Source organism: Moschus berezovskii, chromosome 3, assembly GCF_049115385.1.
Source record: "Moschus berezovskii isolate FMDL1 chromosome 3, NW_MosBer_1.0, whole genome shotgun sequence".
Classification (NCBI taxonomy): domain Eukaryota; kingdom Metazoa; phylum Chordata; class Mammalia; order Artiodactyla; family Moschidae; genus Moschus; species Moschus berezovskii.
Window position 1 is genome coordinate 54,264,051 of NC_142462.1, and position 18,439 is coordinate 54,282,489.

Consider the following 18,439-nt stretch of genomic DNA (forward strand, 5'->3'; position numbering starts at 1 on the left):
AGAGTTGGACTGTGAAGAAAGCTGAGCGCTGAAGAATTGATGCTTTTGAACTGTGGTGCTGGAGAAGACTCTTGAGAGTCCCTTGGACTGCAAGGAGATCCAACCAGTCCATTCTAAAGGAGATCAATCCTGGGTGTTCATTGGAAGGACTGATGCTAAAGCTGAAACTCCAATATTTTGGCCACCTCATGTGACGAGTTGACTCACTGGAAAAGAGTCTGATGCTAGGAGGGATTGGGGGCGGGAAGAGAAGGGAACGACAGAGAATGAGATGGCTGGATGGAATCACTGACTCGATGGACATGAGTTTGAGTGAACTCCAGGAGTTGGTGATGGACAGGAAGGCCTGGCGTGCTGTGATTCATGGGGTCGCGGAGAGTCGGACATGACTGAGCAACTGAACTGAACTGAACATTTGCGCAACTGTGTGAATATACTAAAAATTACTGAACTGCACACTTTGAAAGGGTGAATTGTATGGTATGTAGATTACACCTCAATAAAACTGTTACTGAAAAACTGGCACAAAGCTTACCAAAAAAATAACTTTAAAAAAGAATTCCAAGGCTGTTTAAGGATGCGGTAAAAACAACTCACTACTGAGGAGCTCAGAATAACTGACAGGAATAAATGGGATGAACTATGATAGAATTTACCTGAACACACTATAGCAATTTCATTGCCTTTTTTTTTTAAACCACATGCCTAAATTTAAGTAGTTAAACAGTCACTGAAACCTAGTCTCAGCCGTGGCTCGTTGTCTTCCTCATGGCTTTGCTACGTGCTGCATCACTACAGATGGCCTGTGGCATCATCACACCGTCTCCCGCCGCAACTCTCGCGGGGCCTCTGCACTCAGCCTCCATGCGGGGACCTGTGGGATGACAGGCATCACCAGGACTGGCCCAGCACAGGGACCACTCCCACCCTGCTTCCAGCTCACAAAGGCCACCCTACAGCAAAGACTGGGACTCCAGTGAAGACTTCAAATGTACCCACTTCCTCTGGCAGACCCAGCCCCTGCTCACACGGAGCTCAGGTTCTGAGAGAGTTTATCACAGAGAGGAAAAACCAGACTTCTTATAACACAGAATTAATGCTCCCAAAGGGGACTCACAAGTATGAAGACACTTTATTCTAGTTATTTCCAGAATCAAGCTCTCACTGAGCTCAGCTGAGCTGACACGCGCCTGCAGGCCCATCTCAGCATCTGGCAGCTGCAGGACAGAGCGGGGCCCCGACTGATACCTCGTCCTTCCTCCCCGATGTTGCCAGGCCGGGTGGCCCTCTGTTTACAACCACTGTAAGCGCACCTGGGCGTCTTCCTGCCTTCACTGCGTATGCCACATGGAAATGCTATGATCAAGAAGGTTTTAAATCTGAAACCAAGTAGATCAAGTCGGGCAGTGCCTAGCCAGTGGAGGCCAAACACCACACCGGAGCTCTTCTTTTCACAGAAATAAGAGAATGTGATGATTTTTAGGTAATTCTGGAGATAAGTTAAAAATCAACCTAAAAAGTAAAAATCAAGAATATTACCTCTACTAAAACCCAGCTCCTGAGAATTTCCTAGCAGTCCAGTGGTTGGAACCCCACACTCTCACTGCCGGGGCCCAACTTCTATGCCTGGTCATGGAACTAAGATCCCACAAGCGGAGAGATGCAGCCAGTAGAAAAAACAAAAAAATAGACTGAAAACCCAGCTCCTGAGTTTCACCCTCTCCTGCACTTTTCTCCTCCTTCTACTGGACATCACTCACCCTGAAGGTGTGCCTGCAAATGTAGTCCTTTGACGGCACATGAGTTTCTTGCATGCTCTGAAATTTCCCACTGTACTTAAGAGATCTCTGGTCTGACACACACTATCACTCACATATTACAATATACTCAACACCCTCATCTAGAATCAAGCAGCTTTTTCTTTTTAAAGATAACCATCTCCTCTGATATTTCCATCCTCAATACAGCAGCTTTTACTAAAATGATGGCACCGCAGAATACCTGTTTGGCAGAATAATGAGGTGTGCTCCTGGCTGTACTGTTTTTCTCACCATCATCTGAGGACTAGTACCCTTTCCAGGTTCATGTCTTAGTCCATTCAGGCTGCTTACAGCAACAAACTGATTCCTCATAGGCCTCAAGGCAGGCGCCAGTGTGAGCGGGTGAGGACCCTCGCAGAGACTCTGTCCTCTGCTGGCGGAGGGGCCAGCAAGCTCTCCAGGTGTCTCCATCAGGTACTACACCATTCATAACTTGATGCGTCTTCTAACAGCCCTGCTCCTAACACTGTCATCTTTAGGGGTCAGGCACAGGTTTGGAGGAACCCATACCGACACCCAGACCAATGCAAGACAGCAAGGGGACAAGATCCACAGAGGTGCTCACTTCTGCTGGACTACACCTCGACACACAAACCAAGATAGCTTTCCTTATATATCTTTGAAGCTAGTCCCACACTCAAAGGAACGATCGGAAGATTAAATCCTAATATGGTGAGAACAGTAATTACATTTCTGGCCAAAAAAATCCACCTCAATTTCAAAATGCCTGACCAAGAAACAATTCAAACTAGTAGCGGTTATTTTATCCTGAATTATAAGCAAGATGATGCCACTTAGCTGCACCTCATTTCTAGCTTTAAGGCGCACAGCCCGCTCCTCTTCCCCAGCGTTAGGTGGGGGTGAGATGTGCTCCGGCCCGGGAGGACAGGGAGGACAGAGAGCAGGAAGGCCGCTGCTCGGCCCTCTCGATCCCCCGGCCTTCCAAAGAGGCGCAAGCAAAGTAATGGCAGTTTTCAACTTCATCTTTCTCTACCAGTTCTGGCACAAAGGTATTTTAGAAGAAATTTTAAAAGGATCCATTTAAGATACCATTATTTCTAAAACATATACACACTCCCCTTACTGGTGGAGGCATCCAACACACATTTTAACTACAGCCAGTCATCCCCATTATCCCAAGGGACACGGTGAAATCAACTTCATGACAGACTCTCACTCATCATCATACTATTCCCATGAGTTCTGTGAAAGCCCTAAATCCCTCATGAGTTTCAGAGTTACTACAAATCAATAATAATCAGGAAAGAACTTAAGTCCCATTCCCAGTCATTGTAGGGGATATCCTACCTAATCATCCAAAGGAAGGCGAAAAGGACTCTAGTCGCCAGAGTAACACAAGTCAGCTCCGTGTCAGTCTGCCTCTACCGAGGACGCCGGATGCCCTTCATCTCTGCAGGCCACCTTCAAACAAGCTCTTCAAACAAGAGCCCAGCCACACAATCTCCACAACGCACACACACAACAATGTGATGATGGAGCAGCAAGGTCCACACAAGCACTCTATACTCCCCTCTGGGCGCAGGCAGTGTTCCTGTTGTCTGAGGAGGAAGGGCACTTACGGAAAGGCCAGTGTGAAAGCCAGGACCCTGGACAGAGAGCCCTGAGCTGGACTCAACCACTGGGCACATCAGGACCCCAGGGTCACTTATCAACATCTGCTGAGGAGCCCCACAGGTGTGGTGAGGAGAGGGCTCCAGGCCCACCACTGGCTCTGGGTTGGGACTTGGCAGCTTTCACCCCCAACCCCGTGCCTGGAGCTCAGATCAAGGCAAAGCCCAAGAGGAGCAAGGGTTTCCAAGCAGAGTCTCCACGAGAAAACCTGCCCCCAGGCTGTGGGCAGAGGCACCTTCAAATCATCTGCCTGACTTCATTTCCTCACCATTTAAGGCCCGCCTCCTGTCCCTCTTTAGCTTCTTCCCCACTATGCACAGTACTGGCCCCTTGTTGCTACAGAGCCAAGGGCAGCGGCAGCACAGAGAAAGGAAAAGTCCCTGTGCACCTTGCTGGTTGCCGGTCGTCAGCACACCTGCTGCCTGAGGTGGGATGAGAGCCCTCCCGGGCCTCCCCGCCCCCTCCGGGGCTCCCGCAGGCCCACACTGCGTGGCACATCAGGCTGCCACTCTGGCCGCCCTCCCCTCACACCTGCACCTGACGTGGGGGAAGGCTGTGGCTGGGGGCAGGTCATCTCCCAGCCAAGCCCCCATGGGGCTCAGGCCATCTCCTACGGGCTCTGAAAACATTCCAAAATGTGGAAGGAGTCTACCTTGATTAAAATAAACACAACTCCCCAAGTCACGCCATCCCAGGCCACAATGATCCAGAGCTTTCCTTTGCTTCACCTATGTTCAAATAATATTTTCTGGAAATCTCCTAGGAAATGGTCCACTCTCAGCAATACTGCTGTCCAAAAATTCACAAGGTACACAGTGTTTTCCTGTTTACAACAATAAAAGGCCTCAGCTCTCATAGTACCCCGGGTTGCAGACACCCTCTCAAGCCTCCTTGGAAGGAGGACGCACCACCAGAAGGGACCCACAGCGGCCTCAGAGCCAATGTGATGTGCCGTGCCTGGTCCCCTACCGCACTCCAGCCCCAGCTCTGCCACTGGATGTGCTGCCCTGAGCACAACCTGAGACCGCGTCAAAGTCTGTGTGTGGTGAGGGGCCCTCTGTACTTGCTTGAGTGACCCAGACTCGAAGACAAGATTCTCAGAACCAAACTAATACATGTCTGAAGAACATTTTTCCCTGACAATTTTTTTTCCTGTGATGAGATTTAAAAAAAGAAAAAATACTGCATCCAGTTACATACTTCACAGGTTACCCACTGGGTGGGCGCAATAAAGCTGAGAGTCTGGTCAACACGCTCAGAGTAAGTGGAGTAGAAAAACACCGTCTTTGGCATGGTTAGTAATCAGGCCTCATGCAAAAACAGGGAAATGAAATTCAAAAGATAAGACAGGATTGGTTAGCTGGAAATCACCAAAGTGAATCATAAAGCATTATTACTGTACAAGAATGCCTTATCTCATAGGAAAATAAGCCAGATTTGGAGAATCAATTTGACTACAGCAGGTAAGACAGAGTATCTAGTACTTGCAAAAATTTCTAGAAACTCCATGTCCTGCCCACATCAACTTTAAAAAAGTTCTTTTTTAAAGGAAATTGCACTCCCCCCCCAAAAAAAAAAATCTACGCTGAAAAAACATGAATTAAGAGGGCCATCTATGCTCACATGAAAGACGACGGCACTGGGGAAAGGTTCTATAAAAATAAATTCCCTGGGGCTTTTGGGTGTTTTTTAAAATTGATCATTAACTAGGGACTATCCAGGGCAAACAGCTGTGTTCTAGGCCATGCCAAGGGGAGATCAACAAGTATAATATTAAAATAAATCACCTACAATACAGTGTGAGGTGAGGCCCCAGGAGAACAGGATCTGATGTATAAGAATGTGAGGTACACAGGATGTCGCAGGTCCACTCCCCCTACAGAACCAGCTCAGACCCATGAATTAGGACGCAAACGGACTGCCATTAGGTCTACTCTCTAGGGCTCTGCTCCACTGCAAAAGCACTGTGGCTCCAGGAACAACATGGAAAATGGAAAGGCAAGTATAGCTGGTTTCTAAAAATCGTTTAAACTCTTTTTGTAAATACTTGAATACATGGACCGGTGCTTAGTGTAAAGAAGATCAAAGGGTTTTCAGAAGACTGTTATCTCACAAAATTCTTATTCCACAGATATTGGATGATTGTTTATCTCTTGAGCGGTTTCTTCAGCAGAATCCTCCAGGTGTTAAAGTCCAGATCTGTATCCACTGCCCAAACGTGAATGCAGAATGTCTCCTTAGGGAGAGGATCATGCTGAGAATTAGCGTTACGTAAATACCGTTACCTTTTCTGGTGAAAAACTCCTTGGAATATTTCCCCAACATAGCGTATTTTCGAGGGACTTTCCCCAGCAGTTCAATGATCAATGCTATGTGATCTGCATTGGGAAACATTGCCAGCAAAACAGAAACACACGACAGTTTAATCAGTACACTGCATGCAGACACCGCTATCGCCCGCGCAGACAGAAACAGAGCGCCGCCTGCACAAACAGAACACAAGCTCTGCCCGAAGGCCCCTCGGAGGAGATGATGCACAGGGGGACAGCAGCTTGGGGCCAAATGCGCTCTCCTTCTCAACTTTGAGATCAGCACAGGAATTCTGCTGGGCTGCTTTGGGAATTTAAGAGAAGTGCCTTTGTCAGCATCAGCAGCTGCTATTCCGTTTCTGTCTGCATCGTGGCGCTTTTCAAAAAGAAGAGGTACTACCTCTGCGATTGAAGAATTCCCGAGAATATTTTCCAGATAGAGCAAAGTGCCTTGGGATACTGCCTAGCAGCTCTATGATGTGGGCTATGTGGTCTATGGAGGAGAGAAAAAAAAGGATACGGGAGTGGGAGGGGCAGAGGGAAGGATGGGATAAAAGAAGAGGGGGGGGAAATCGAAATTAGTAAAAAATCAGAAATCGATTCAAATCAACAATGTCTGCAGCACATCCATGCAGAGGTTTCTGGGATGGCAGGCCTCAGGAGAGTGTTAACAGCCAGTTAACCAGCTGACCTGAGGCCAGCTCACCCCAGGTCACCCCAGCATTGCAAGCAAGTAAGCATGGAGATGGGCAGGTTTGCAGATGGAATTCAAGCCAGAATTCCGTCATTTTAAATTCAGCCCCCAACAGGACAGAGAAATGGGCAGTAGATCAGTGGACAAAAGGACCACGAAAAGGCCTCGGGTTCGTCCGGCCTGTCCTCTCCCAACCTGCGAGGGGGTGGGCTGAGGCCGCAAGCTCCCCGCAGGGTCACCTGTGCCAGGAGGCTCTGCCCAGTCACTGTGACTGAGGGGGCTTCAAGCTCTAAGGGAAAGCATCTGAATCTAGTGTTTGAAAACCAAACACAGTTCTATTTTTGTGCAAAAACACAATGTTCTCCAGAAGGCCCGGACTCTCTGTAGACCCATACTGAGGTATTCAGCAGGCAACAATACTTACCTTCGTCTCTGGAATAGTCTTCCCCAGAATGTGGTTCAAACAAATAATCTCCTGTTGCCAGCTCAAATGCCTAGGATACAACAGATGACATGCTAAGCGCTTCAGAGACTGGGTCCAAGCCAGCAATGTTTTCTGGGACAAGAGATCTACATTTTATGAGGATCTGAATCAAACCAGAGTCTCCTTTAAAGGCTCAACATCAGGCTTTTTCTCTTCTTCCCAAAAGTTCAAAGAAGCTTCAGAAACATTCTTATATATTTTGGAGGAAGCAGCTGTGTGCAGGCCTCCTAACCGGAACACTCCAGGGACCAGGGCTGTCTGACGCAGAGCCTGCCTGCAACCTGCAGGCTGGCCTGAGCCTGGACCGAGGGTGTTGCCACCCTCCTGAAGGAAGACCTTCATGCCTTAGTAACTGGGGGCTCCTTTCACCAACTCTCATCACTTCATTCATTTCTGACTCAACCAAAGGAAATTTCTAGAACCAAAGAAGCCCCTCTTGCTGTCACCATGGGCCAGGAGGTGCTAGATCACTGTGTAGGCTGCCTATGGCTGGCAAGGAGAGTTTCCTGGTTACAGGATCAGCCCCCAAGGGTTCAGGTTAGGGTGCTGGTGAGGTGACAGGAGGGGTATTTATTTCCATTTCTGCCAGTGAGTCTATATCTTTTATTTATAAAACTGTCTAAGGACCATGAGTTTAATTTGCTAACAGTAAAGATGACAACTGCTACTGCTCTATTGATCAAATATCATGTTTTTTTAAAAATATGATTTAAATAAGAATTTAAACAAATTAAAAGAATTATTTCTAAAAAGAACAAGCCAAACCCCACTTCTGGTCTCCCCCATACTTACTTCTTTTGTATATTAGAGTGCGCTGTTGTGGAGGCCCGCAGAGGCCTGTCCCTGCTTCACCGATGCCCAGGGTCAGTGGCTGCTGCACCGCCCACTCCCTTTCCAGACCCAGCCGAACTGGCCCACCCTCTCCCCTTCTGTTGATGATCACCAACGTGCAAGGAGGGCACACACTAGGGAAGGCTCATCTGCCTGGGGTGGGGTCCCTCACAAACCAAGGCAAATGCACTTAGCCCAGGACCACATCTCTTCATCTTGCATTATTTTTTTTTTTTAAAGAAAGGAGGGAAGTAGGATGACAAGCCTCTTGCCAGCTACCCTGTGATGCGAGCACTAGTTCATGAGCTCAGGATCCCTGCCCTGAACCAGACCTGGGTCTGAGCTGAACCCAGATGTGCCAGGTCTTGGTATGGAGCAAGGGGGTCGTCTGCACACTTCAGGGCCTGCCCTCTCCACCCAGAAAACAATAAGGACACTACTGGCAATCCCAGATCAGGGTGAAAAACCTCATGCCTGGTCACAGGTCCAAGGGCAACAAGTGGATCACCCACTAAATGTCCAGAAGTGTCTTTCTCGCTGGGGACACAAGCCAAGAGAAAAAGGTAAAACCCCAATGCAGGCAGAAGACCCGGAAGTTGAGGGATGGATCCATGGAAATCACCAACTGCTCTTTACCATTCTTGGTTTCACCTCATTCTTCTAATTGATTTCCAAAACCATTCCAATCTGGTTGCATGCATTTCTGTCAGCCTAACACTAAGCTACATCAGCTGAGCATTTTGTAAAGATGGCCATTTTGATTAGCAACCATGTATTTCCAAGGAAATACAACTTGAAGAAGCCTGTCAATGAAACGGTAAGGAAGAGGCAAGATGACGCCTCCCCCAACAAGTTATCAGGTCCTGAATTCTCTGAAGCATGATAAGACTTTCTTTTTTTCTGCATGTTGTGGTTATTTTTTATTATGTATCAAATTGTCTTCAACATAAGTTACAACCTGATTAAACGCAATACTTCTTTCTAAAATTAAAGACACAAAAAAAATCTCTTCATATATAATATCTTTTGTCGAGAGTCTAGCAAACATAGTATCTTCCATTGCAGGATTTCTGCTTAAAAGATTTTAACAAATAGGACACAGACAACAGGATAAATGTGCACCATAATGAAACATTAGCCTCTGTACTTTGCCACAGGTTTCTACGTTGGCCACTAAGAAATCATGAAAGATTACTGCCTTCAACTCTCTGAGTTACTCTCAATATAACCTTTATTATTACTGTCCATGTTTAATACTGGAGAACTCTTGTTTCTTCCCTCGGTACTCGGCCCAGTCCCCTCAGATGGCTTTCCCCTGGAACAGCGTTTGTCTTCAGGCTCTGGGGAGACCAGGTACCCCTTTCCTGAAATGCTATCGCATATCAAAGCACTCCATTCTGAATAAATAATGTCATGAATTCCTTCCATGATGTGAACACTCCTGAGCAGTTTGGTGAAACGTGTCAAGATTGACTTTTCTTGTCTTTATGGCACTGACTGGGGGTCATCATGGAGCCCTAATTCAACAACTCTGACCCGCAAATGCAGAACCATCAATGTCAGGATCCACACCAAACTTTTAGATCATGCACATTTACATCTGGAGGAGCGCTAAAGCTCAAGAAAAGAACAAGAGATTCAACCACTGACATATCCCAGCTACTCTGCCTCACCCTGTCCAGCTGCAAAAGCACTCCTCCCTGACAGCGGCAAACGCATTTACCAGTGAACACGGGCACCAGCCACCACCTTTCCCTCCACTGGAGTCTCTAAGACATAATGCCACTGACAACAAAGAACCCTGGGTTTTACCACCAAGAGCAATCCAGAGCTTTATTACAGCTTGGTGTCATGAATTTAATACACTGTTATGTATTTAAACTTTAACAGAAGTGGGGTAGGTGACGACTGCCTCACCTTCACCAGTTTAATGGGACCTCTCAGTCATGACCTCCAGGGAGGAGTGGGGTTGGAATGAAGGCTTGCCCCACTCCCAGAAAATCACCCTTAAACTGATTATAAAGAACTTTATAAGCAACTCTAGAAGCACTGAGGGACTTCACTTCTTGGGAAGGGAGGAGGCAGAGGAGATGGAGAGAGTGCTTTTTCTTAGGAGTTCGAGCTTGACACTGACACCACAGTTCACAGTGATTACAGGGGCTGGTAGGACAGGAGACCGTGTTAGAGGAAGGCAAGGCAAGACACATAATCTGGTATAAAACTGTACTGACAGCTCCAGCATTATGCTGCTACATCTGTGATCTTGTCCTATTTTTCCTGGTTATATCACCAAAATTTAACACCCAAAATTAGAAGTATAAGATTTCAGAGTTGAAAGAGTTTTCAGAGTATAATTCAGGATAACCCACATATGGCCCCTTCTGTAGCTGAAGACAAGTAAGGCCTGACCTCACACATCCTTAAACAGAACACTGCTCCCCTGCAGCTCCAACTGGTGAAAGTGCCCTCCCTCTTCTGACCTGGCCTCTGCCTCCCACTGCCTTCCAGCCCTTCTACCCTATCCTGCCCCTGGACTCCTGCAGAAAAAGCCTGATTTCTTGCCTACATTCAAAGGAACCATGACACACATACCAACTCTTCAAACCATTTGTCTCCATACCCAGCACGGCAAGGACTCAGTTTTTTATACTTATTGAGAAATGGAATTTTAAAATTACTCTCTGGCATTACCCACCAGAGAACAGAAAGGCATACTTTCTGTTTGGCCATACTGGTTGCAAACTTGAAAGACAGAGATTCTTTTTTCATATTGTTTTAGCATCAGAGGACACACACACAAGGAGTGCTGCTGCTGCTGCTAAGTGACTTCAGTCGTGTCCGACTCTGTGTGACCCCATAGACGGCAGCCCACCAGGCTCCCCCGTCCCTGGGATTCTCCAGGCAAGAACACTGGAGTGGATTGCCATTTCCTTCTCCAATGTGTGAAAGTGAAAAGTGAAAGTGAAGTCGCTCAGTCATGTCTGACTCGTAACGACCCCATGGACTGCAGCCTACCAGGATCCTCCGTCCATGGGATTTTCTAGGCAAGAGTACTGGAGCAGCTTGCCATTGCCTTCTCCCAAGGAGTGCTGCAGTAACCTTTAAATCACAGACAGTTGTATTTATTCTGCACTTTTTTTTTTAGTGAGAAGACAAGTACCAAGCTTTACACACATGCCCTCTCCCTTTGAACAGAAGAGAAGAATTTGGTGGGGAGGAAACGATACAAGAAAAGCATGAAACACCACCTGAAGCAACAGACACACCCACGTTTCCAACAGAAGACCACAAAACTCAGCTCACTAAGGGAAGGTGACAAAGTGGCCAGGAAACAGGACCAAGAAAGAAACTGAAACTGGCTTACAGACAAGGGACCACTCATGCTCATCGGTTCACAGGTAAGGAGAGAGTGAGAAGAGACACTGGCGGGAGAGTTTAGATACAAGCAGACTTCCAGTGCATACAAGAGGCAGCAAAAGGGCTCTGTTACATCAGAGAAACAAGAGGCAGCCCGAGGCCCTGAGGAAAACCATCGCCAAGCTGCCTGTGGGAGCAGACTCACTCAAACAGCACACGCAGCTGCTGGGGCCTCCGCCGAGGCGAGACGGCCAAGCGCCGTAGGCCAGAGCAGTTTCCAGACTGCGCTTACCAGGAGATAGCGTAGACAGTGGTATGTGGGGAGAGCCGCTCCTCTCCAGTAACAGGTCTGTCAGACTACCTCAAACCTTCCCCTAAATCACGGCTATTTCATCTTCCTCCCCAGCCTGAGTGAGGGAAACACAGGCTGTGTACAGCCCACAAGACTTCAAGAGCCAACAGGAACTACGTGAAGCCCATCACCACGGCTGAGGTCTGTAGCTGGGGGCTAAAGAGGGCCTTGCGAGGTGGTCTCTCACAAGCCCAAACCAAAACATACACCAGGACATGCCTGAGAAGGATCCTGCCAACTCTAAACCTGGCCCGCCTGCCCCTCAGTGGACAATCTCCTGTCAGAAGGCTTAGGCCATGGGCACTTGTAAGACTGGCCTACTCTGGGGACTAAAGGGATGAGCCTTTACATAGAGGAAAAGGGCACAGGCCGTTCTTACCATACACGCCGTACTCCAAATGTCAGCAGGTGTACTGTAACCTGCTCCTATTAAAACCTCTATGGATCTATATTGACGCGTCTGGATGTCTTCTGTGAAGTGTTTATGCTGGAAGGGAACAGACTACATTACTGTGGAGGAACACAGACATTAAAAAAGAGAAAAAGCATCTTCTAATACATGATCACAACCAAAGAAAGAAAGAACACTTTACTTACCACCCAACAAGCATTTCCAAGGTCTGCAATTTTAACTCTAATCTTATCGGCATTCCGTGGGTCCAGGGGATTCACCAGCAGGTCGGCTGCCCGGGTTTTTGCTGGCATGAGTAAACAGCAGGACAGTTAGGGCCTGGGTTAAGCGGTTTGCATGTGTGTACACAATGCTTGCAGGTCACACTCCTTTTCTAGAAAAGCAGTGGGATGATCATTTAGGCCTGGAATCCTGTAAGCTAAACTCAACAAATTTAAGTTCTCAAATTCTCCATCTTGGGAAATACTTCACAAGAGGGCAAGCTGCCCAGAGACCCCATGCACGCTGACTTGCCCATTCTCCTTTCTCCCCATCCTTCACCTCTGGGTCGGCCTGCTCAGTTCCGGTAACTTTTAGCTGCTCACGTCAGTTCCCTACTGGATTCTGTCTAGCCTGGAACTGTGATATTACTAAACTTGAGGGTAGAGAGAATATTCCCCGGTGGGATGGAGAGGTGTATGTGTGCATGCATGCGTGTGGGGTGGAGAGGGGTGTGTGTGTGTGTGTGTGTAAGAGTTGGACCATAAAGAAGGCTGAGCGCCAAAGAATTGACGCTTTTGAACTGTGGTGCTGGAGAAGACTCTTGAGAGTCCCTTGGACTGCAAGAAGATCAACCAATCAATCCTAAAGGAAATCAATACTGAAGCTTCCATACTTTGGCCACCTGACATGAAGAGCTGACTCCTTAGAAAGACCCTGATGCTGGGAAAGACTGAGGGCAGGAGGAGAAGAGGGTGACAGAGGTTGAGATGGTTGAATTTTATTACTGACTCAAGGGACATGAGTTTGAGCAAACTCTTGGAGACTGTGAAGGACAGAGAAGCCGGCATGCTGCAATCTATGAGACTGCAAAGGGTCAGACATGACTTAGCGACTGAACAACCATCTTCGGGCAGACCCTTCTATGAAGCTTCGCATCCCAGGCAGGCAGCAAGGCCAGGCGGCGTGTACCACGAGCAGGGCAGTGAGTGGGTGAGGCATCCAGGACCTGGGGCGCCCTCAAAGCTTCCCAGGTGGGGCCAGAAAATGCGAGAGAACTCTGGGTGACATTTTAGCCCTCAGGACCTGTTCCTCAGACTGACGGATCAACCCAAGCCAGTCAGACTCTGGTGTTTCCTTCCCTCTGTCTGCCCTAAGCCCACATCCCTCTTTATGAGGAAGTTGTAACACCATGAGGTCTCACCAAAGGCCAGGTATGAGCCAAGGAGAAGAAACACAGAAATCAGAAATGACAAGGGTGGCAGCAGAGAGACCCACACAGACATGTGAGGTGTTCACACTAAACAGGGAATGGGCTGAGAAATTTAGTTCCAGAGAAAACAAAAAAGCTGACCCAACAGACAGATGGCCAGCACCGGAAATGGCTAGATGAATCCCTCGTGTCACTAAATAAAGGAGAGTCAGCAGGTACAACAGTGGAATTGGAGCTTTGCAGAACTGGATTCAAATTTAATTTTCAACATCTACAAGTTACAAATGACTTAAACACTGTGACGCTCAGTTCTCGGTAAAGGAGGAAGAGAAAAGGACCATCCTCACCCCCAAAAAGAAAAGAAGACCAAACACAGGAGAGCTAGGGGCTCCACCCTTCCTGCCCTCTGAAGCCAAACTTCTATTTAGGCCAGAGAGGGACCATCCAAGGATGAGAGGCCAAGTGGTGGGTGCCACCACTCCAAACATGAAGCACAGCTTCTACAGAATGCGTTTCGCTTTTGCAACCATCATAAAGTCAAACCATTGTTAATCCAGGGACCACCAGTACAGTTTCTTTGCATTTAATAACCCTGGCTCATGAGCACCAGACAAAGTTTCTTTGGTGACCTGCTGTTAGTCTCCTGGCTCATGTCTGTGCATGGTTACCCAGCACACAATGCCTTCCAAATGATACTCGGAAATTTACCTCAAAAATTTAACTGTACTCAGAACACACAGGAGGTAAAAGAGAATCAGTTTGCATCTCTTTTCTCAGTGTGACAATTTCCTGCTTGAAGTGTCTGTGAAAGGTTATCAGACTACAACACTCAAAAAGGCCCATTTAAATACAGGGACACACACACTCGCTACATAATCATACAGATTTTGCTTTTCCCAGAAATCAGATCACCTCTCCTGATTCAGTCACTATTATGCAACTATATCATGGCTCATCCTTGCTCTCTGCTACTAAGGAGGGAATGAAAAGTGCAAAGAGAAAGGCAGGAAGATTTCGCTTCAGGAAGGGCTGCGGCTGTTAAGTCTCTGGGTAACACTGTATTCATGCCATCAGGTGAGCCTGGGTGCCAACAAGATGCCGCCCAGTGGGGCCGCCATGATGAACAGCCACCATCACTTATCTGCAAGGCACTGTGCAGGCATTCACTGATACTTTAAGTTTAAAACAGCCTTACAAGGAAGGCATGAATACTCTCTTTATATGCAGGAGATTTAATACCGGCCCAAGGAAAGAGCAGAGCTACAAGATTTAACACTCAAACCTTACCTCTCTGTTCGCCAAGTATTTACGAGTCCTTTCTATGTGGCCAATGCTGTCCGGGCACCGGAAGAGCATGAAGGAGACATACAAGGTTCGGCAACCACACCCTCATTAGGCAACTCACACGCTCGTTAAGGATATGGATGATAAAGTAAATAAAACAAATGATTCACATACTATCTCAAGTAACTCTATATGCTAAGAAGAAAAAAGAAGAACAGATGGATTACTGATGAGGGCATTCAGCCCAAGGGGTCTTTTCTGAGAAGGTGATGTTTGAGAGGTCTGAACACAGGGCAGCACAAAGGAGAGAGGCTCTGGGAAGACATGACAGCAAGTACAAAGCACAGAGAGGCAGAAATAAACTTGCACCCTTAAGAAACTTCACAAAGAAGACCATGTGGGAGGAGCAGAACGAGCAGGGGAAACAGAGGTGGGTGGGGACGGTATCAGAAAGAGAGGCGCTAGGGACGGACTGTGCAGGGCTGTAAGCTTTAGAGAATGACGCCTCTGGGGTATGCTAAGTGGAAATATCTTAGAGATGGGGGGGTGGGGGTGTGCTTTAAAAAGCCCTCTCTGAACTGCTCTGCAGGAAACAGTCTGGGGAGCAACAGTGGGAGAAAGAAGAGTGTGGAGCTGTGTTCCAGATCCAGCCAAGCACTGCCGCTGACACGGTCACCACGAGGTGAGGGTGACAGGACAACACGTGCATTGCAGGCGCCACCCTGCTCTCAGGCCTCAGACATGCTAAGCCAAAATGTGTGGCATGGCTCCAGCAGCTAATAATCCAAGAGGAACCCTGCCTCCTCTTCCCAACCTTCACTGGCTACACAATTACTCCAGGGAGAAGTTCACATTCTTTAACCTGGCACATAAGGTGATCCTCAATCTTCTCATTCCAGCCCCAGCATTTCTTCTACTATTTCCTGATATACACCCTCTGCTGCAACGATAAGGATCCACACAAACTAAGTAAAGGGTACTTCTCCCACTTCCTGTTCTTTAGGGCCCCGTGGCCAACTGCCAGCCTCCAGGACAGGATCCTCTCAACAAGAAACAAAGCACCCCCGTGCGGAGGCTGTCCACAGTTCTCCAACGACCAGGCTTTGAAAACCCAAACTGAGTGCCTCCAAACAAATGACTGGATGAACGAAAAGGTCAGCCTGGTAAGAGATTGGCATCAGTGGAAAAACCAGACCTGCTCTTTCTCCCAGAAGCATCAGCAAACATGCCATGTTCACACAGACACTCGATATTAGGTCTTAAAAATAAATGGGGAAGAGACCATGCTACACTTGAGACTACTAAACCTTTTTATACTGTTTACTCCATCAATAAAAGATGTTTGAACATTCATTTCAATATATGAGTGTTTTTAAAGTTTACATACTACTGTTCCTATACATTATGTACATTATAAAACATTTACAAGATATTAACAGCAAAAACTACTTGGCAACAAGGCTGAATCCAGCCTGGGTCCTGCCCCAAGTATGAACATGGGACACGTGGTTCTAGAAGAGCGAGGAGGCACCTGGAGAATAATGTGATTGTGTCAAAAGGACCTAAGAACCAACTTGAAGAGGCTGACAAAGGCCAAATTTGGGGTAATTCTGGCATTAAAAAGAAAAGCTGTAAATGATAACAACACACAATTGGATGTGTTAATCGAAAAGAAAAAAGAATCAGTGAGTCCGTACCACAGAGGAATATGGGAGATACATCACAGAGCGGGGTGATTCAGGAAAGAGCATGAAAGCCTCACGCCTTTCCCAGACACTATGCCCTGTGCATCCCTTCCATCCGGCTGTTGCTGACTTACATCCTTTCTTCATCAAATGATATCCAGCAGCTAGCTGACTGTTTTCCTGAGTTCTGTGAGCTGCTCTAACAAATTAATCGAACCCCAGGACAGCATCACGGAAACCTCCGACTTGTGAGGGGTTGGGGGTGGGGGACTGATACAGTCTGATGAAACTGAGCCCTAGACCCTGGCATGTGACACTATCTCCAGGCAGTCTCAAACTTTACTTAAACTGCGAGACACTGAGCTGGCGCTGGAGAGCCATTAGTGTAGGAAAGTCCCTGCACGTACACTTGGTCCCTGAAGAGTCAGCAGCAGTGCGGGAACAGAATGCGAGTCGAGGAGAGTAAGAGGTGAGTTCTTCCTTAGATGAAGCCACACTGCCTGTGAAAGCACTTCAAGCACTTTCGAACCTTCTGGTCAGAGTAAAGGTAGACAGGAGGAGAACATGTCTATCCAAGTTACAAGAAAAACCACATCCTCAGGATGACTTGGAGAAGGAAATGGCAACCCACTCCTGTGTTCTTGCCTGGAGAATCCCAGGGACGGGGGAGCCTGGTGGGCTTCCGTCTATGGGGTCACACAGAGTCGGACACGACTGAAGTGACTTAGCAGCAGCAGCAGCAGGATGACTAGCTGTGGCCAGTGAATGACAGAGGACTCTGCAGGTCTCTGGGGCTGCAGAACATCCTGAGCTATTTGCAGGGCTGGCTCATCAACGGACTCGCCATGTGTTAACATTCTTGTCAGCAGAGGGAGCAGAGGAGGTTTCTGAGCTTTTCCACTGTGGGCCAGAGTGCAAACCAACTGTGACAGTGTTTGCCTCCTGAAGTCCCCCAGTACACTACAGGCAGAGATATGTCATGTGGCATCCACCCTCAAAATCAGGATCTGATACACATCATCACCACATTTAAACCTACGTCACTTCCTTTAAAATTTTAACAGGAGAGTGGTGTAATCAAGAACAGCTATCAAAATAGACACTTTTTCCTCAAAACAGATAGAGAGCAGGCACATCTTCCCTTGACTAGAAATGACGCAGAACAAAAAACCTAAAAACTAAACATAGCATTATCAGATGGAAGTACACTATAGAAAGCTACAAGGTAAAATGTTTGACTTGGAAAACTTTTGCAAAGGTATCATCACTAACTAAGACAGAAGAAGGGAAAAAAAACTCAGAAATGGGATCTGATATGCAGAGGGCAAGAGAAATCCTAGTGGCCCAGAATATTTTTTAAATTACATTAACTTACTCATGGTTACAAAAGTAATAAAATATAAGTGCTTACTGCGTACACATATGGCTATACCTCCTCCAGACAATCCCTTTCCCAGTATCTGTCAAGGGCATGACACTCAGGGACTGAAAGCAGAGCTCATGGGAAGGAACACTTACTTTTTGGCAAATCCCCAGTGCTGGAGGCTGAAACTGTCCTGCTTCTGTCATGAGATGGACTGCTTTCCTCATGCTCAGTAAGGGGGGATCCCTCAGCAAGTGCAGAGCCACAAGCCACAGGTTCTAAGGGCCCAGAGAACAATGATGTGGAGAATTCTGGAAACTGTGACTCGGGAATTTTATGTCGTCCATTTGGCAATTCACCATTGAATTGTTCATAGGAGCTGCTATACGTGTAATCACTTTCTGCATTTGGCTCATCGAGGTTACATTCCTCAGGATTTGGGCAATCTTCCTCATCGTCGTCTTCATCATCCAGCTGTTGCTCCAGTAAGAAGGGGCCGTTCTCAATATGGCCGTTAGTTTTCGGTGACTCGATCCAGGTAGGGTCTATGTTCGCGAGCTCCTGTTCAACATCGTCTTCATCTTTCTCAGTGTTTTCTTTCTCAGTGTCTTCTTTCTCCTCCTGGTCCTCAGCTTCACCTTAAGAAGTGGAAGGGTGAGAATTAGAACTTGTCACTCTCCTTAACAGAGTGCACTAGGCATTTATCCTCTCCAACAAGAGACATGTTTGAATGTGCTAAATTCACTTGCTACACAGCAAACACCTCTGGGTTCTCAAGGTATACCTCCGGGTTCTCTAAATCTTA

The 18,439-nt window shown here is 47.3% G+C and overlaps 1 protein-coding gene across 9 annotated transcripts in view; it reads right to left on the reverse strand.

Moving 5' to 3' along the window:
- Positions 1-18,439, reverse strand: part of SRPK2 (SRSF protein kinase 2) — a 248,353-nt gene that overhangs the window by 10,687 nt on the left and 219,227 nt on the right. For 5 of the 9 annotated variants that reach the window (XR_016036973.1, XR_016036971.1, XM_088834213.1 and 2 more), the window contains 6 exons: positions 17,790-18,272; positions 12,077-12,177; positions 11,859-11,966; positions 6,880-6,949; positions 6,162-6,254; positions 5,738-5,830 (listed from right to left, as the gene is read on the reverse strand). Coding sequence is in view for 7 of the 9 variants with exons in the window: in XM_088834213.1 (XP_088690339.1) it covers positions 5,738-5,830; positions 6,162-6,254; positions 6,880-6,949; positions 11,859-11,966; positions 12,077-12,177; positions 17,790-18,272 (948 nt within the window). In the remaining 2 variants the exon portion in view is untranslated. The remainder of the gene's footprint in view (positions 1-5,737; positions 5,831-6,161; positions 6,255-6,879; positions 6,950-11,858; positions 11,967-12,076; positions 12,178-17,789; positions 18,273-18,439) is intronic. The other 4 variants (XM_055420734.2, XM_088834230.1, XM_088834225.1 and 1 more) reach the window with 3 other exon arrangements.